This window comes from Sinocyclocheilus anshuiensis, unplaced genomic scaffold, assembly GCF_001515605.1.
Source record: "Sinocyclocheilus anshuiensis isolate Anshui unplaced genomic scaffold, SAMN03320099.WGS_v1.1 scaffold1561, whole genome shotgun sequence".
Lineage (NCBI taxonomy): Eukaryota > Metazoa > Chordata > Actinopteri > Cypriniformes > Cyprinidae > Sinocyclocheilus > Sinocyclocheilus anshuiensis.
This window is the reverse complement of record NW_015536630.1, coordinates 734,668-756,235: the sequence shown is the minus strand read 5'-3', so window position 1 is coordinate 756,235 and position 21,568 is coordinate 734,668. Positions and strand designations below refer to the sequence as shown.

At 35.3% G+C, this 21,568-nt stretch overlaps 1 protein-coding gene across 1 annotated transcript; it reads left to right on the top strand.

Annotated features, from left to right (window-relative positions):
* Nucleotides 1–1,251: 1,251 nt before the first annotated feature.
* Nucleotides 1,252–19,755, top strand: LOC107653741 (transcriptional-regulating factor 1-like). Its single transcript, XM_016440555.1, is given in 16 exon segments — nt 1,252–1,546; nt 7,651–8,995; nt 9,075–9,121; nt 10,200–10,347; nt 10,442–10,594; nt 12,182–12,464; nt 12,606–12,660; nt 13,375–13,514; nt 13,943–14,046; nt 14,126–14,201; nt 14,869–14,957; nt 15,976–16,089; nt 16,358–16,474; nt 18,828–19,009; nt 19,103–19,270; nt 19,272–19,755. Coding segments are annotated over 15 exon segments (2,982 nt in total). The 5' UTR covers nt 1,252–1,546; nt 7,651–7,813; the 3' UTR covers nt 19,396–19,755.
* Nucleotides 19,756–21,568: the final 1,813 nt, after the last annotated feature.

The window sequence follows — 21,568 nt, the reverse complement described above, 5'->3', positions numbered from 1 at the left end:
TTCCTCACAAATGTCCTCAAAAGTTGTTTTCCAACATTTTACAGTAATTGTGAGGGTATTTTGTCATGAATTTCCTTCAGAAGTTGGTCTTCAACTTTTTACTATAATTATGAGGATATATTTTCCTCATGAATGTCCTCAAAAGTTGGTTTCCAACACTGTACTATATGTGTGAGGGTATTTTTTTCCTCAGGAATGTCCTCAAACGTTGGTTTTCAACATTTCACTATATCTGTGAGAATATTTTGCCCTAATGAATGTCCTCAGAAGTTTGTCTTCAACATTTTACTATAATTGTAATAATATTTTTCTTCACGAAGGTCCTCAAAATTGGTTTTTAACATTTTACAATAATTGTGAGGATATTTTTTGTCATGAATGTCCTCAAAAGTTGGTTTTCAACATTTTACTATAATTGTGAGGATATTTTTTCCTCCATGAATGTCCCCAGAAGTTGTTTTTCAACATTTTACTGTAATTGTGAGGGTATTCTTTCCTCACAAATGTCCTCAAAAGTTGTTTTCCAACATTTTACAGTAATTGTGAGGGCATTTTGTCATGAATTTCCCTCAGAAGTTGGTCTTCAACTTTTTACTATAATTATGAGGATATATTTTCCTCATGAATGTCCTCAAAAGTTGGTTTCCAACATTTCACTATATCTGTGAGAATATTTTGCCCTAATGAATGTCCTCAGAAGTTGGTCTTCAACATTTGACTATAATTGTGAGGATATTTTTTCCTCAGGAGTGTCCTCAGAAGTTGATTTTCATAATTTGACCCCACTAAAGCTATGTCATAAACTTCTCTTCTCTTTAGAAAAAAAAAGTTTCTTTGACTGAAATCCTGAAACTTTTCATGAATGATTGAGTTACGTATTAGGAGGAAATCAATTAAAAAAACATAATATTATTAGTATGTTCATTATATTAATTTCTTCAATGTACATATTTTATACAGTTCTCACACAAAACACAAAATAATCATAATAAAAAATATGGTTTTAAAATTCTGTCACCTTATATTTTATAATATATATTTTTTTGTTTTGTATGAGAACTAAATGAAATATGCAAATTGAGGTAATGAATATAATGAGCATAATAATAATAATAATATATTTTATTATATGGATTTCCTCTATTATTATTATTATTATTATTTTGCTGAAAAGGGAAATAAAAACAACACTTCTTTTGTATAAAGTAAAAACAAACAAATAAACTCTTATGTTAAAGTTTGGTGGTTTTAATCAGAAAAGGTGTCAATGTGTCATAGTGAAACTGTGTTTAGAGGATGTTGATACGGAAGTGTGTTTTACAGCAGAGGGCACTGCTGACGTTCACTGCAGATCTCTTTACCGAATTACAGCTTTGCTTATGGATTTTAGCTCTTGGAAACTGAGCTACTATTTGGAAACAAAAAAAGTTTTTAGAGCTGATGGCAGCGAGTGTGTGAGTCATGTGATCATTGGATCCTTCACCTGAAAGATGAAGCATGAACTTTATTCAGAGCTTCATCATCTCTCCTTTCACTTTCTAAAAAGGTAAGTACTTTTCATTTCTAAAGCAGTTTTTGTAAACCTCAAACACTATATTTCATGATGCTCAAAAATGGAAGCAGGTTATGAAAGTATATTGATTTAAATATCCTTTAGGCTCATAAAAATATAATTTTATAACATTTGGTCTGATTAGAGTGTTCTGAAATAATTCTGCAAATTCTATTCCTTCCTTTAATTTAATATTATTAATTGACTATTTCCTATATTTAAACTTCTAATTTGCACTAAACTGCAGTAGTTTGTGTATTTAACTGCAGATAGAAACAGAAGTTTTCAGTTAACAGGTGCAACTTTATGATCAGATAAAATGTTGATGATGAAAACCCCACTGCAAGTAAAAAGTGTTTCATTATTTTGAAGTTGAAGACAATTGTTTTAATCAATGAGGCCTAGTTGTGGAATCTTAGGTAAGAAGTTTAAAAAGTTTGGTGCTGCACAATAAATAGATTTTTAATTCAAATCTAATTGAAAACATTGGAGGACATGACAAGACAGAAAATAGCTGAAAACTAATGACACTTTTAGCTAATTGTGAATTGAGCAGAGACCTTGTTTGCATGCACATAATTCACACATTATAGCAAACGGCTTGCTTACAAAACCATATTATGACCTAATTCTGATTAATATTGGAAAACTCTCGTGCATGCTAACACAGTCAGTGCCTGTTTAATTAATGCCACTTTTATTTATAACACAAATGGCTCTCGACCATATATAAATAAGAACGTGCGTGCAAGATCCCTGTGGCATCGCTTTTGCGATCAGTTACAGATGGATGTGGTGGGTATTTATCTAAAGATTTTATACTTGTATGCATTGTATATTTTTAACAGTGGTTTGATATGGAGATTAGTAAAACGGCACCGCAAGTCTTCTGTTCTCTGGACATCAACCAGTCTACAAGGAAGCACAAACGTAAGATAAAACAAATATAAACTTTATATTCAGTTATACATACATGATTTATTCACATTTAAAGCACACAGAATTCTTTAAATTAAAAGAATAGTTGATCCAACAATGAAAATTTGCTAACAATTTACTGCCATTCAAGAGTTTGCTTCTTCATCCGATTTGGAAAAATGTAGCATTCCATCACTTGCTCACCAACGGATCCTGCAGTGAATGGGTGCCGTCAGAATGAGAGCCCAAACATCACAATAATCCACACCACTCCAGTCCATCAGTTAATATTGTGAAGTGAAAAGCTGTGCGCTTGTAAGAAACTAATCCATCAAGATGTTTTAACTACTGTATAAACCATCGCTTCTGGCCAAAATATGAGTTCATAATCCATTATAACACTTCCTCCAGTTCATCCCCGTTGTCCACTCACATCACAATTCACCCACATATTTGTTTAGAACTGAGCTCTCCTGATTCAGACAAGACGAAAGAAATATTGGATAGAGAACTCATATTTTAGATGGAAGCAAGGGTTAAAATGAAAAACGTATTAATGATGGATTTCTTTCTTACAACCATGCAGTTTTTCGCTTCACAAGACGTTATTTGATGGACTGGAGTGGTGTGGATTACTTGAGTGGAGTGGTGTGGACTCTCATTCTGACGGCACCCATTCACTGCAGAGGATCCACTGGTGAGCAAGTGATGGAATGCTACATTTCTCTAAATTTGTTCCCATGAAGAAACAAACTCATCTACATCATGGATAGCCTGAGGGTGAGTTCATTTCAGCAAATCTTCATTTTTGTGTGAACTATTCCTTTAAAGGAGACTATGACTTCATATCATACATTCACTTCATATCATTAATTCGAAACTGTTGATGGCAGCAAATCTCTGCCAGTATGCGCTCACCACAGCACACATTCACAGAAACAGTGACCTTTCTTAACATGTGTGAACGAAAAATTGTGGCCAAGCTGACAATACACGCTAAAACAAGAATAAGGCAACCATAATTTACATTTGATAAGATTGAAAGACGCACAGTGCAGTATACCACGTACAACAACACTGTCATTATGGACCGTCATTACATCTGACGGTACTAATGTAGATTTCTATGCAAAATTACACTGAAAAACTCTCTTTTTATCCTCTTTCAGTTTACAGCTAACAAATGTATGAGACAAATAATAGCAGGTTGAGAAAATAGCTTGTGGTTAAACCCCGGAAGTCTCTCGGCTTAAAGAGAAAGATGACATTTCCTGAACTTCCTTGAACCCTCTCATGCCTTTAGACACTTGCTGTAGCTATAAGAGGACACAGGCATAATTCCTTAGTCAGCAGTATGAACTGAACTTACTTCCTATTTCTGATGTGCCTTTGAGTTATTGTTTTTTATCCGCGATGCAGTTTGACTCGTCTATGTTTGTTATGATATCCAGAGCGTCTTACATGGTATTCAGTGCATCTTGATGGGTCAGTTTGAGAGAGCGGCCTTTTCTAAAAAAGTACATTACGGACATAAAGAAATGAGAGAGGTAAGCATTACTATTTGTCATTATCACACTTTCAATCACAAAAATGCATGCAGCATGTGCATCTTCTAAAGATGTCAAGACCAATTTTAATACAGACAGCAAATTGAATAAAAAAGTCATACTGTCAGACTATAAGGTGTTGCATGCATTGACCTCAGCGGGGTTGCGGATTGATTTTGTTAAGCTTTGATTTGCATATGTACAGATACGGTTTAAAGAACTCAACCACTGCGCAGACTGACATGGTAACGAGTCTCTGTGGAGCCATATATGCAAGCTGCAGTTTCTAAAAATGGTTGTAACTGAAAACACATCACATGCATTTTTAATAGCCGACTGTACTGTTATGAACACTAGGTAAGCTTGGTTTACCTCAAGAGTGGATAAAGTTCAGACAGCTCATAAATGAAACCGTTGAGATGCAACTCAACATGTTGCTCAACTAATGTTGAAATGAACAAATAACAGTCATATATGTCATAAAAACAGGTATTATTTTTGTCATCTCATTTGTGCCTGGGCACACACAGGAATTGACGCAATTTAAATTTCATGCAAAGTATTCTTATATGAAAATGTCTAATTAAAAATGTTGTAAGTATTTGATTCTATTAATAATAATGCAGATGTCAGGATAAATGTGAAGAGTCACCCATAATTTTATGCTTAGAAAAAAGCAATGACAAATGTCACTTTTGAACTGTAATAATAAGTTGATACTGCTGTAGAATTTTCTTCATCGTGATAAATTCCAACATTCCACTACAACAATTTGACAGAGAACAAATTCCAACTGGACTCAAAACTAAAGACTAATTTTATAGACCAATTATAGGTTTGTAAACATTCAGGATGCGCGCGCATCATGGTTGCAGAAAACCCGGTAGAGATAGCCTTTACGGCTAGAGAATTTCACGGATACGGTACAAAATAGTTAGGTTTAAAAAGATGATAAATTATATTGATTAGATGTCATTTTCAAAATGTTCTCCACATATTACAAGAGCTTGTCTACCAACGATAAGCACTGTTATTCAACGAAATTGACGATAGAGAGTGCGATAGTCTTGCAGATCCGAAACAGGGATGATGTTTTTTGTGGGCGGAGCCTATCTGGAGGCAGAAAATGACGGTTTTCAAGCGGCAGTCTATGGAGCCATGGAATAAAAGAATTTTAAAAAGGTCAATTTGATTAAGTGTTTTTCTGCAACCACTATGCGCGCGCAGCTGCAAGTGACGTAACTGTGACGTCTACTCTGAATTGGTCTATACTTGTTGATATTAGTGAATCAACTGTTGCAACTACTCTAACTGTGCCACAGTTAACATGAGATGCTGAATCCAAAAGAACTTCATAATGGACCCTATCATGCAATGAGGTTGAATGTGTTACACCAAGAAAAAAAAGGGAGAAGAAAGCATAAATAAATAAAATGGAAAAAAATGTAAATAATAAAATGAAAATATAAAATTTTTATTAAATTAAAAATAAAATAAAATAACCTTCATTTGCAAGTGAATATCCTCATTTGGACAAAAGCCTCTGCTAAATGAATAAATGCAAATGTAAATGTAATTGGCACTAACTCAAAGGCTGATTAGCTAATCGTTAAAAAAAACAGATGAGGGTTGAGTTGATGTTGTGCCTCAGTAGTGTCATTTTTCGAGATGGTACAGATCTTTGTTTGTTGCTACATACACGCATTGCTTTTAAGTTTATTTTTAAAGGTCTAACAGTCGCCTTGTTCCACTCACTGGTCAGAGTCTGACGGCTTCACACACTGATACACAGTAAACAGACTAAAGTGAAGATGGAAACTTTCGAAACCACAAAGCGCACTTGAGCCTCTGACACTGAGATGCTGTGTTGATTCAGAGAGGTGAACCAATGATCTATCTGCAGACTTTTTTCAAACAACACACTCAACACTTGGCCTTTCTAAAGCGCACATGGGTAAAAGTACATGCATGTGTTATTCTATGCATTTTTGCATACTGTTTTGGAAAACAAACCTCAGATTGGGAATACTTTAGAGGTGGAAAATGTTTTTGCAAGTACATTTTTAAGGTATTTAAACGTCATAGTTTTGCTTTGAGGTATATTAAATTCACCCGGCGATGAATTTATGAGAAAATGCTGAATACATGAAAATGATTTTTAGGACAGCAGCATCTTTCAAAGAGCTTAGATACTGATCAAACTGCCGTCCTATGCTCTAGGCAGACCATGTGACAGGAAGTGATAAGATGGTGTCTGAACTTCATATTCTAGATGTGAGAGGAAGCCTCAGACTGAGTCATGGTGTGAATTTACTGTATCTGCTGTGGGTGGAAAAATAAGATATTATTAGTTTGCTAAAGACCGATTCCTTTCTGTATGAAAAATGAACAAATTAATCTTAAAACACGATCTAGATTTTGACAACTGCTTGAAAAAAATTTAATTGCAATAAACTGTGAACAATTTATTTTAAAGTGAACATAAAATACACATTTACGCTTAAACGTTTGGGGTTGGTAAGATTTTTAAAATGATTTTGAAAGAAGTCTTTTGTGCTCACCAAGGTTGCATTTATTTGATAAAAAATACAGTATAAAAGGCAATATCGTGAAATATTATTGGAATTTAAAATAACTGTTTTCTATTGTAATATACTGTAAAATTGAATTTATTCATGTGATGCAAAGCTGAATTTTCAGCATCATTACTCCAGTCTTCAATGTCACATGATCCTTCAGAAATCATTCTAATGTGCTGATTTGCTGCTCAAGAAACATTTCACTGTAAAAAAAAATCCGTAAAATATACGGTAAAAAAACGGCAGCTGTGGTTGTCGGAATTTTACCATAAAAAATATGGTAGCAAAGTTTTAGGTTTTACGGTTTTAACTTAAATTTACAGTTAAATACCGTTATTTCATTAACTGATATAATGTTAATATACCAACCTATTGAAGTACTGAAATCTGTTTTGTACCTTTGTAATACACTGATAACCACCAAATGCAGGTGGTGATGAGAAAGTCACATGATGAACAAAAAACAATAACATTTGAAATGTAATGCAGGGAATTCTGGGAATGTCAATTTACGGTTATTCACTGTAAATTATACGGTCTTTTTTCACTTAGAAAAACAGTATACTACCGTAAAATTAATGTCCAATACAGTTTTTCACCGTATATAGTAGGGGAATTTACTATTAACCATTTAACAGGTTTTTACTGTAGCATTTTTACAGTCTTTAACCGTTAAATTCACGGCCATTTTTTACAGTGTGATTATTATCAGTTTTGAAAACAGTCATTTATATTATCAATGATTAAAATAGTCATGCTGCTTAACATTTTTTTGTCAAAACAGTAATAATTTTTTAGAACCAATAGGAGCATTTATTTGAAATAGAAATCTTTTTTAACATTATAAATGTATTTGCTGTCACCTTTGATCAATTTAATGCACCCTTGCTGGATAAAACTATTAATATCTTTAAAAAATATCTTACAAACCTCAAAATTTTGAATGACAGCATACATCTTAACACAGGTTTCTAGTCTTATTGTGCACATTTAAATGGTGCAGGTTGTCTTTAAAAATCAGCAAAGTATAACAACTTGTTCTCTCATTTTACAGGAAAACCTATTCTTGAAATCAGCCGAACAATTTGAGAGACTCAACAACGAATGACGGAAAAAGCATTCCACTCTTTTATAGTGACGTTCAAACCAGTATGTAATCACGTTCCCTCAAGCCATTAGTTTAACAATACAGAAGTGGCATTTTAATCTTTCTGAAGATGACAGAAAACTTGTATGAGACGAATCATTTCACAGACCACACCAACGGGACCTATTTGTTCCAGCACAGCCCGAGTACACTGGGTGCACCTCACTATGGTGTACCAAACATAAACTCGATCCAATCATCTCCAATGTCTCCTCGACTCAACCACGAGCCGCTAACATCTCCTGGCACTCCAGGACATGAACCTTCTCCAATGCTTGAGATGCCAAACAGTGGCGGGACTTGGGAATATAATCCGTTTGGAAGGACATCATCATGGGGATCTTCTCCGCACGAAGAACTACCGGAGACGTCTCGAATCTATCCGTTTAACATCACGTGTCAGAACAACTCATCAATGACCTGCAAAGACAACGGCAGTGTTTCTCATCCTCAAAGGCTGGACTCGTTCTCAAAGGCCTTCCCTACAAAAAACATTCAACTTCCCTTTGGCGATAGCAACAGGACAAATGATAATGATTCAGGGGTTTTGCACATGCCTCAATGTCTCCTAGAAGGATCGGACAGGCAACATTTGGAGTCTCCGGTTTTTAACCCAATGGTCATTCAAGGTCAATGCGATCAGACCGGCTTCCATCCATCAGAAAGCCAAAACTCAATGCACGGCCTTTACCAAAACTATGGATACCAGCAACACAAACAGAAATTAAACAACACGGAGCAGATAAACAGGAGTCTCCAAAAACCACAGAACTCTTGGCATGGCTATCAAAGCCACCCAATGCCATATCCGATGGCCTTGAATGAACAACAAAGAGGGATTTTTGCACACAAAACTCACCTGGACTCTCAAGAACCTGCTCAATCGCCAACCTATGACCACCGTCAAGACTTCAAAGTCCCAGAGCAGCAGATCTTCCATTACCAAGAGCAACAACATCTTCGTTCGCTTTCCCAACCCGGCAAGCCTTACCTTGCGCAAGATCACGTCCAATCGATCCCTGCAAAGCAAAACAACATGTTTAGCGATGCTCGTCACTCGGCACCCAACACACCCGTGTTCTCGAGTCCCAAAGAAGATCAATCTGGTTTCAACTTCCCTCACCGAAGTGAAGACCTCTGCAGTTCGCTCTACCAAAACAAGAGCTCAGGGGTCTGTAAAACTCTTCAACAGATGACTATGAGGGGGGATATTTTTCATCATCTCACCGCACATGCTCCTCAGTGGTCACAGGTACTGTATTTTTTATTTTATTACTTCATTATAGACTCATTTGCATTTAAGTTAAAGGTTTCTCATGAATACCTTGCAGGCACCTTCACCAAATATTCAGGAAGAGGCCATTTCACCTCATTTCAGGTTTGACTCCAACCCTACTTCTATCCATTTAGTCAAATCAAATTCATTTGTATAGAGCGTGTTCTAAATACACATTTCAAAGCAGCTTTACAGAAAGTCGTGATGTTAATGTTGATAATGTCAGTACATTAATGCCTTATAATCACATTTAGCAGGTTAGAGCTGGGTGATAATATAGTTTACATTTTGCAGCAATTACACAACGATTTTTCTATATAGAATGTATAGCCCTATGTGACATATATATACCCTACTTTATATAAAGAGCTGGATATTAATATAGTTAAATTTTGCGACAAAAAGTTGGATATAATATATAAGGTAATGTAAAGTTTGGGTATACTTAAAGCAAATGTGGTAACACTTTACTTAAAGCCTTTACGTATAATGCATTATAAAGTGTTATTAAAGAGTATAACGCATTATAATTATTCATAATGTGCATTGTAATACATTATATGTTGTCGTAACTAATTATTACCGAATTTAAAATGCATAGTGTAACAATTGAATTGATAAGTGTTATAATGTGGAACTATGGTTACAATTATTCATGCGATCGTAATGCATTATAATGTGCATTACAAGGCATAATTAATGCATTAAAACTACTTTTATAATGCATTATACATAAAGGCTTAAAGTGTTACCGTAATTGTATAATTCATTATTAATTTATAATTCGTTGATTATTATTAATTCGTCATCTGGTGATCTTGAGAATTATGAAAGCTTGTTATTCGATTCATAACAACTTGGTGTAGTGACAACCATAATTACTATTTGGTCATGTGTAGCACTGGATTATTGGAGTATGCTTAAGAAAATACTATTTCAGTTTTTCTGCTTCAAAATTTCACTAGTGTTACTTGATGTCCTTTGTATTTTTTATTTTTGTCAAATTTACTAGCAGTGTCTGAGTGAAAACTGTTTCTACACCCTTTTTTTTTGTGTAATACATAATATCACTAGTCCTCTAGTATGCAAGCAAAGGCAACTGTGGCAAAAAAACGAAAAACTCAATGCTCCACTCATATTATTGATATTTAATATAGTATGTGGATTTGGATTTCTGTAGAGCAGAACCAGGGTTGTCGAGAGAGGATAGATCTCATGCAAAGATGAGATGCACTGTTTGTCAGAGGGAGTTCAAAAGTCTCCCGGCTCTGAACGGTCACATGCGCTCACATGGAGGCCTGCGGACACACCCCACAACCCTCAAAATGGTATGAACCAGAGTCATTTTGATTATCAGTGGTTTGTGAAAACTTGCATGCTGATTTGCCCCATTGCTTGGTATTTCTTTCTTTGTTTGAATAGGCTGCTCAAAGCAACTCCATCCTCTTACCTGTGTCAGTACCTGTCAAGGACTACCAGACCCCAACCAAACTCACGCTCAGCCTTCTGTGCCAGCAGAAAGATGAGGAACAAAGCGGTTTAATTAAGTGTGGTGCACAGTCACCCCTCCCATCGGTACGAAACCACCCTTCCTGTGCGAGATTCTGGCATTCATATAGTTATTTTTAAAACCGTTTTAGAAAATTAAAAGCTTTAACAACGAGGTCTGAAACATCACTTCAACATCGTAAGAATTTATAGACTGCTGATGCTCAAAATATTTTTTAAATGTAAAACTTCATGCTTATGCTGACTTTTTGATTAAAAATTACAAGGGGCACATGAATGCTGCAATATACATGGATAAATAATTTACAATAAACAGCAATATTCCATAAAAAGAAAAAAAACAAGAACTGTAAATTGATTTCACTGTGAAAAATAATGCAATGAGCCCTTTAATATATCCTGCCCAGCTCTGTTTTAATAGGAAATGCATAATTAAAAGAAAGAAAAAATGGGATCATAAAGACTGTCCAGTTCGATTTGATTCATATTATTTGTGATCTACACAGCAAAGTTATATTTCTCTTCTAAATGTGATTTCTTTGCTTTCAGTTAATGTAAACCTCTAAAATATGCAATCTACCGGATTGAGTTAAGTAGGGCGAATGTGAACCAATCAAACAGCTGATAATTGTTTTTGATGTTGGCTGAAACTGTATGCTTTGCACAGGATTTAATGGAGAGAGTAGAATGGGTTACTTTAAATCAGATATGTTTAGGGTGTGAACATGTTTCTGTCAGACAGAATGAGAAGTTTACGAGGAAATCTACACATTAGAACATGACAGAATGTTGAAAAAGTAAAAAAAGATACGCATACATATGTGTTGGATGTCCTTTTGCAACGGTGCAGGAAACACTTTAGTTACACTTTGTTTTAAGGTGTCCTTGTTACGGTGTAATTATACATTTAAGTACTGAGTAATATTAATTAACTACATGCACTTACTATACGGTTAGGTTTAGGATTAGGGTTTGGCTAAGGGTTACTTGCTTATATTTATGCATAATTTATTGTTATTATAATAGTAGGTACATGTAACGTGTAACAAGGACACCTTAGTAGAATGTTGAAATTAAGTATTATTTTTAGTATTTTTGAACAAAATGACAACAGGAGAGTCTTGATAGTGTTTAAAGTTAAAATTCAATTATGTTGGGATTTAGAACCGTTTCAATTACAGTGGGTTACCATTGTGGTGAAGAATTGGAGCAGACTTAGCATTTAGCATGCTAAAATGTGCTATAGCTCGTTAACAATGTGCTAGCTAGCACTAGCTTATAATTCAGAGATATGACAATATATATATATATATATATATATATATATATATATATAATTAAATAACCTTAACTCTCATGCAAATTACTTTGAATTTACTTTATTTGGTCACTTCAAAACAACCTAACTCGATGATGTAGAAGTTCCAAATCATGTTTGTGTTTCTTAAAGGGATAGTTCACCCAAAAAAGAAAATCATCATTTACTCACCCTCCATAGCCATTGACTTTTATTAAAAAAAAAATGTCATACTATTGAAGCCAGTGGTTACCAACTTTCCTTTTTCATTTTCATTTTTGGGTGAAGTATCCCTTTAACTGATCTGACAGATTTTAAGGTCAACTAAACCTCACCCCCCACATAACACATTCTAGATAAAGAGATCTGTCTCAGATGGAGAATGTGCACCAAAGCAGGTGAAAAAGAGGTACCGCCACTGTCTGGTCCCATTGATGATTCCTCCGCCCAGCGCCGGTCAGGAGTCCAGAGGCGCAGTGCTCTTCCGCAGTCAGCTCAGGACGGCGAGCAGCTTGGGGGACGACGTGCCGTACACCCCTCCACCTATGCTCAGCCCCGTACGCCTGGGATCAGGCCTCTTCAGCGCCATCAATGGAAGAGGCAAGAGCAGCGGGGTCGAATCTGCTGCAGATGGGGCTGGTTAGTTAATGCAGTCAAAGTCATTGGCATGACAACAGCGAAGATTAAAGAGTTGTTTTTACTGAATTATTTTAGATGCATTGTAACAGTAGCTGTATTTTTCTAATTATAATATGCATTATCCATGTTTGTCTATAACAGGTGATATGGATGACTGTGGTGAGACTGCAAGGGAGAAAGTGGTTAATGTAACACCGTAAGCATTTTAATGTTTTTACTCAAAGATACAGTATGTGTGTAAATTCAATGTCACTAGCAAAAACTAATTACAAGTTACATTTTCTCAAGAAAAAAATGTGGTCTGTTGCCAGGGCGTTGCTATGCAGTTGTTATGGTGTTGATCCTGTAGGTAGTTGTTTATTGGCAAAATATTGAAAATAATCATATTGAAAAAAATATGAAATGGAATAAAAATGTATATTTGGATGCTTTTGTTCTCCCGAGAAAGTTTGCATTTGCTTGAAAAATGTTGTGTTCTAACAATACTTTTACCAATGAATGCAGTTTTTCGGAGACAACCAATTTTTTTCCAGCAAATGGAAAAGCTTTGAAATACCATTTTCCCTCTCGTTTCATTTTTTAAAAGTGAGTTTATTCACTCAAGTAATATCACACTTCCTCTCAATAAAACCGCATGATCTGAGGTTTCATTTTCACAAAAGTGTTTCGAAACATTACACTCTTCACCTTTAAGCTACACCAGCAAAACAATGTGTTATTGCACATCATTTTACTGTCAATTGCCTACTTGATTTATTAAATAATTAAATAATGTTTAAATATACAATAAATTAATAATCAATAACTGTATATGTTCTTTGTAGATTAATGCTGCTTACTTGATTTATTAAATAATTGATAATGTTCAAATATAAAATGAATAATCAATAACTGTTTATGTTCTTTATAGTCGGATAAATGTTGGCGAGGAATTTCAAGCAAAGATCGCAGACATTAAGAGTCAAACCCTCAAAGAGGAAGATTCCCATAATGCTGTTCTTTTGTGGTCGCCCACCCAAGACCTGGATGCCCCTGATAACCAGCAGAAAGGTAACTAAAATCACTTTCAACAAAAATCACATTGAGTTAAATGCAGCAACTAGGAGACATGCGGTGATTTTATAATGCAGAACAGACATTTTAAGGCATGATGCAAAGCAAAACATTCTAAAATCATACTTCAGCCAAGTAATTAAGTTCACTACACTGGAAAAAATGGTTTTCGAAAAATTATATAAGTACGTTTTGCAAGAAAATGACATTTCATTCTTTTTACTTCAAAATTTCACACTCTTCTGAGTGAAATTTCTTCACTCTAAATTGTTTCCACAACAGTTGTTTTCAGTGCAGGCTAACAATGATATGCAAGTTTTTAGAGTCTAAAATATCCATTTTTAAATGGTTCATTTATTTTTGTGCATATTAAGGAAAAAGAAAGCACCAATATCTGATTACTGTTGACTTTTTACCCCTTTTAGTGGACAATCTTTTGAAAATGGCTTGCTCTAGTGTGCTACCAGGTGGCGGAGCAAACACAGAATATGTCCTGCACTGTCTTTCTGAGTGCAGAGGAGATATTATGGTTAGTATTTTGCGTATTATCGCTTCCTGGCACTAAAACTCGTTCTCTAAAAAGCCTTAAAATAACTATCATGTTCCAGAATACCCTTGAAAAACTTCTCCTGCCAACGCCGCTGAAAAACACATCCAGCCCCAAAACAGGCTATCATTACGCAGGTGCGTAAGATTTTGTGCCCTCAAAAAATACTATTTTCGTCTCTCCTTTTACTGTGGTATTCTTATATGCAAGTATTCCTTCCTGAGGAAATATTTAATTATGTATAGAAGACTACAAATTAAGGGCCAGATTTACTAACAGCTTGCACAAGCGCAAACCCTCTTTTGGCATTAAACAACTACTGTCAGGATTTTCTAAAGACGCTCTGTGAAAGATTAGCGCTGAAAAGATGTGGACACAGTCATTTTTGTGGCTGATCTTATCGCATATGCATTTGTAGGAGTTTCTCTTTCAGATGCAAAATTCATGGGAGGAAAGTATCTAAATGAATCACACAAAGTGATTTACTAATGTTTGCGCCAGTCAATTTACTGGTATTTGCGCTATTGTTTCCAGCCCAAAAAAGCATGTCTTAAACCAGACACTAATTCGAGCTGTTCTTGGTAGATTGCATTGGTCATTATAGAACAGATCTGTGTCTTGTCTGTGTTCTTTAATCTGCGTACTGTCAGTAGATCAACCGCAGAACTTTCCACTCCTATCGGTGCTTTTATATGTTTGCGCTCTCACGCTATAACTTGACCCGTTTAGTAAATCTGGCCCTAAATACTTGAATCACTGAATGCACCACATTACAGCTTTTCTTCTCCTCTTCTCATCAACTAGGATCAGACAGATGGACGCTTCAGGAAAAACGCCAACTGAACAAAGCACTTTTAAGTCATCACAAAGATTTCTATCTTGTCCAGAAAATGGTATTTGTGGTCAATTAATATTAAAAGGTTTGTGCAGGTTTTATGAAGGTACGTTTAAGACTTTTTCAAGACCAAGTAAAGAAAATGTAAGGAATAAATTGAATGGACTGTACTGTATGTTCTCTAAATGTAAATGTCTTGTATTAGCAACACTTCAAAACAAATCTCTATTACGTTTTCATTCATTTTACAAAGAAATACGGTACCACTTTATTTTAAGGTGTCCTTGTTACACGTAGCATGTACTTACTATTATATTAACAATTAATTATGCATAATTACATTCATGTAACCCTAAGCCAAACCCTAATCCTAACCCTAACCATGCATATAGTAAGTACATGTAGTTAATTAATATTACTCAGCACTTAAGTGTATAATTACACTGTAACAAGGACACCTTAAAATAAAGTGCAACCAGAAATACCTTAAGTCTTGAATAGCTCTGCTAATCCACTGGAATATGGAAATATCTCTTACCGATCACAGAGCAAAAAAAAAAAAAAAACATTATCTTGTTTTCCAGTGCAAAAGATTCTTAAATCAAGATACATTTACTTGTCAACTACTCATCAAAATAAAGTGAGTTGATTATTAAAATAACAAGAATCTGCCAATGGGCTCAGAAAAATCAACTTAATTCAAAAGGGAAACATTTTCATACCCCCGTCAGAAATTTGTTCTTTTTTTAAGCATAAACCCACTTAATTGTTACATTTCCAACATTTCTAACATTGCATCTCAAGTAAATGTTTCTAGATTTAAGGATGTTTAGATATAGGAAAACAAAACAATATTGAGGAAGATATTTACATTTTGGCGTTGCATTTGGGTGATGATTTTCTGCTCTGAATTATGTTTTTTTTAAGGCCTTAATTTGTGGAAGGACGAATTAAGACTTTTTAAGACCTGCAGAAACCCTGTATTAATTTAATCTTTTGTTCTCCATTAATATATTAGCATTAATTTGTGACCCTGTGGTGCAGTGACTGTGAGAATGTGTTATTTTATTATTTAGGTCAAGACAAAGTCTGTGTCTCAGTGCGTCGAGTACTATTACACATGGAAAAAGCGTTTGCGCGTGGGTACGAGAGTCAGTATGGCTCTGTCTACACCTGTTCAAGACCAGCGGGTGAGTTCCAGCACAGTTTTACTGGTCATACTCACCTAAATCTCATGTCACCGCGTTCGCCTGCCAGTATTTGGACAATTAAGACACTGCATTGCATTAGAAAAGAAAATATTATTTAAAAAAAATAAAAAAGAGTGCAAACGACACTCACTTTTATAAGTTATCTAATTTAATGACATTCAGGCATTTTTTGTTGTGATTTATTATTACATTATATTGTGACTTTCAAATATTTTTTCATGCATAGCCTATATATTTAATGAATTAGGGAGACTGGCCGATAAACACCACCACAGAACCAAATAAAGAAGCCAACAGCAAAACCAGGGAGCCTGAAATATCAGAAAACTCCAGTGCCGTGTTTGTCTGTGAAGTGTCAAACTCTGTATCTGTACACACTGAAACCTCTAGGTGCTTTCTCCACTTCCTGTCATTTACTAGTACGTTTTCTCTCAAATATGCTGTATACTGCCTCTGCGTTCCGTCAAATGTGTGCTGTATTAATCTAGATAGTGTGGTTGTGTAGTAATCTGTATATAGTAGCCGAATAATGTCTTTATTATTAAAAGCGACATGGTGCCATGAGTATTTAAGATATACTGCTGCTGCACAAATAGCATATAAAATAACCCGTAGCAGATCTATACAGGTAGAGTTGGGGAAGGGGGAGGGTTTCAGACAAACTCTGAAAGCGCGCTGCAGGAATCTCAAGTGAATGCTAGCCAGCTATATAAATGAAAGGCAGTAAACTCATTGGCTGCATATGCAGCATGAACCAATCAGCTTGTGCCAAGTCGTTTAACTCTCTGAATATCATCAGTTACGTTAACAACCCATCAGCCTGCACCATCTAGAGTTTCATGACTGAACTATATATACAATAGTTGATGTTCAGTTATAGGATTCAAACTCTTAAAAAACCCCGAAAAAACAAACAAAAACAAAAAATCTCCCTACATAAGATGATTTGACAATAATAATCCAAAATGACATCCTATCATTATTTATTATTTACTCACCTTCAAGCTGTTCCAAATCCGTATGCTGTTCTGTGGAGCACAAAATAAGACATTTTAAAGATTTTGTCACACAGGTCACTTCTTAAAAATAAGTGTGCTTACTTGTACTGGATGTAAACTTGTAGTGTACTTTAAACTTTCGAAGTATATTTATATTAACAAAAAAAACTGTACTTGCAGATGATATAAATGAAATAAAAGACCACTTGAGTGTACTTTAAGAGACACTTTCATAACTATGTTTCTTAACACACTTACGTACACTTTAAGAAGCGCACTTTATAACAATGTCAAATTAAACGTTAAACAAAGTACATTCCAAATTATTATGTTCTAATAATCTTTTGTCACTTGATTATAATTTAAACTTTAGTGCGTTATTTATATTACATTTAAAGTTAATACATTTTAATTGCAACTTGAAATTAAAGCATATTTTAATTTACCATAAATGCTTGTCAGTAACCATATATTAAAGACTAATGAATTAGTTATAAAAATTACAAACAAAGATGTACTTAAGTCCTACTTAAGTGTGTCAAAAAACACTCTTAATTTCAACTAATTGCATTTAATATCAATTTAAACTATAATAAATTTTCATTTATTGTAATTGCAAAAAACATGCCATTAAATGTCTGAACATTACATTCAGTTAAAGGCACAATATGTAATTTTCGCCGCTAGAGGGCGCGTATTCAAAATAAACAAATAGACAAAAGCGTAGTTAGATGGCGCCGTGACTGAGTGAGTGTGTTATCATGGGAGTTGTCGTCTTCATCCCCACAGCCGATGCAATCCGACGGGACTCGGGCAGAAATCATGTTCATGGATGAGCTAATGATTTATTAATGTAGTAGAATGAAGCAGTGTGAGGCTGAAAGCCGTCAAAGCGAAACGAGCGCAACACACGGCTCGAAAGCAGCGGAGCTTTTATTATGCCACAGTTGACCGCTTCCACTCCTTCCGGTCGTGCGTATGTGGGGTAAAGTAGCGCTGTTTTATCATACTAGATACATATGAAAGTTCTGTCATAATGCCTACTCTGTGCGGTCATCACCGGTCTATTAAAACGCACAACATATTAAAGCATCTTTGGTGGTTTCATGTTTTCTACAAAACAAAACCGGAAATCGAGGGGTTATGACGTCATTGGCAGGCGACACAATGACACTATAGACACGGTCCGTGTCACTAGTTAAAATTGCTTATTTCTCTGGATTTAAACATTCTTCGAAACATTTGGGATAATGTAAGTACACAAGTCAGCAAAATATATAACGCTGTTCTAGTGGTTTTTGAATATTTTAATAAAAAAATCTTACATATTGTGCCTTTAACACTCAAATGTAGCCTTTTAAAATATATTATTTCCATAACAAGTATTAATTTGGAAGGTATTCTAAAGTGTACTTTTCCATACAACGACTTCTGTCAATCTCCAAAAACATATTAAAACAAAAACACATTAAAAGCACTAGTTCCAACAGTTAATCTTTCAGGTTGAATTACAATTTTAGCCTGTAACTCAGACCAAGCTATCATATTACTTCAGAAGACTTGGAATATAGTACATGAGTTGCATGGATGTTAAGATTTAGGGTGTTTCCTTGGCCATTTTGCAACTTATTAACTGCTGTCTTGTGGAAAAACGGATTTGGAACAAGTAAGTAATTACAGAACATTTGTTTCTGGGTAAAATTACGATGTTTCTCACAGCAGATGAACAAAGAAACGTGGACCCAGACCAATCTCCGGCTGCTCTGTAGCTCTCCGGCCGAAAACAGAACGTCCACGCTGACCCTTCCTTTGGGTTCGGCTTCTGTGAGAAGTTCTCCCTCCAGCACCACCAGTGGAGACACTGATTCAGCCGTCGTCTTTCCCTGCAACGAGTGTGGAAAGTAAGCCTCGTCCTGAGTCAAACACAGAAACATCTTCATACAATTATGAATCACAGTGGTTGCGGTCTGATTCACGATTGCCTCATTTCATAGGGTGTTTTTAAAGGTGAAAAGTCGAAATGCCCACATGAAGACACACCGGCAGCAGGAGGACATACAGTTGTGGCAGTTCCCCAGGGTTCCTGAGCAAGATCGCGTGATGGTGACACCTGAATGTCCTGTTACACCACTAAAACCACCCATAAGCCTTCATTCTTTAACGTGACAGAACTGCGGAGGTGAAAACATCCATAAATGACATGTGCAATGAGTCAGTGCAGGAAATTAATTATCGTCTGAAGACACTTCCTGTCCTACAGAGTCCACTAGACTATATTCCAAGTTAGAAGATGAATAAGTAAATTCTTTGTAGACTATAATTGTCTCCTTCATGTAAATGGCACAGATTTATGTATATTAAAACTAAGGCTAAGGCACAATTTGTGTAAAAAGTATGTAATGTTCTTTGTTTTAGCTGTATCTGATATCCTGTTGTGTATTATCTGGTTTTGTATCATATTTCTTTTGTAATAAACCACTTGGTTTGTCAGTGATTATCAAACACTCAAACTCACAACAGATTAAATTCACAATGCAGTCGACTTTACAAAACCACTTTTCATAAGCGGTGTGACTCTACCCAGCTATCAACATGTTCTGAATGTTATGAAACTTTACTTCTGAATGTTCATTAAACGTTCAAAACATCCAGGATTAAAAATGTGTTTTCATGGTTATGAGAACGTTAAAGGGACAGTTCACCCAAAAATGAAAACGTTGTCATCATTTACTCACCCTCATCTTGTTCCACACTTGTATGAATTACTTTTTTTCTGTTGAAGACAAAAGAAGATACTTTGAAGAATGTTGGTAACCAAACAGTTGCTGGTAGCCATTAAATTACATAGTATTTTCCATGCTATGGAAGTCAATGTCTACCAGCAAACATTATGGGAATGTTACTTTTGAATGTTCTAAAACAAGCTGTAACATAAAAAAAACGTCCAACGTAAACAAAATAATAACATGAGGATAGAGGTGGAAAAACAAATACATCCTGACCCATTTTCAGCGAGGGCAAGTGTTTGGAAACATATTATCTTAATTATTGATCTTTTGTTATTATGGGAAGTGTAAAATATTTTTGATTTATTAGGAAGTTAATAGTTTATAGGAAACACTGATTTCTTAAGTCAGGACTACTCATACTATAGACAGGTGTGTTTTTGTATATAAAAAAAAAAAACTGGTGCGTTTGATGTCCAGTGCACAACAAAATTGATGAAAAATGGCGAATCGATTTTTAATAAAATCATGACCCCAAAAATCGATATGAATCGAAATGTGAGGTTTCCACCCCTACTACACAGTTGAGTGCATAAGTGCTTAGTGTACACAACTGCGTCATTTGGGATGCAACTATTGTTAAAGACCAGATAATTTTGAACAAACATTCTAATAATATGAAAACTTTGAGAGAACCTTGCCAGAACATTAGCCAAAGTTCTGAGAACATTCCGTTAACTGAGAAACCGCTGTGCTGCAGCATCCGGACGATCTGTCAACCATTCCGAAATATGCAAAGATTCCGAAAAGCAAAGCTGCAGCCAATCATCAAAGAGAGACTGATGACATTTGACCAATTACAGCACAGAGAACACTGCAAGCAAATTTGCATGTTTCCACTCCCATTACTGAGCAGTATGAGTTTGGCTTGTTTGGTTAAAGGGTTAGTTCACCCAAAAATGAAAATTCTGTCATTAATTACTCACCCTCATGTCGTTCCAAACCCATAAGACCTTCGTTCATCTTCGGAACACAAATTGAGATATTTTTGATGAAATCTGACACAAGGCATACACATTGCTGTCTATGGAGGGTCTGAGGGCTCTCGGATTTCATCAAAAATATCTTAATTTGTGTTCCGAAGATAAACAAAGGTCTTATGGGTTTGGAACGACATGAGGGTGAGCAATTAATGACAGAATTTTCATTTTTGGGCGAACGATCCCTAAATACATTTTACATTTACCTATCCCTTTAATTCAAGGCATTAATGTTTGCCTACAAAACCACCACTGGCTCTGCACCCCTTTACCTAAATTCATTACTTCAGACTTATGTGCCCTCTAGAAGCTTGTGTTCTGCAAGTGAACGTCGCTTTATTGTGCCATCCCAAAGAGGCACAAAATCACTTTCACAGACTTTTACATTAACTGTTCCCTCCTGGTGGAATGACCTGCACAACTCAATCCGAGCAGCTGAGTCCTTAGCCATCTTCATGAATCAGCTAAAAACACATCTCTTCCATCTTCACTTTGCCCTCTAACTTGAGCACTCTCTATTCTAATTATATTCTTTAAAAAAAAACTTGCCCCTTTTAAACCTGCATTATATTAATTTACTAACTGCTTGTTTTCTTAAAAAAAAAAAAATAACACTAGCTTCTCTATTCTTTTTGTATTCTATCTGTTTTATTTATTATACAAAAAGCAAAAAAAGGCCTCTAACACTAGCTTG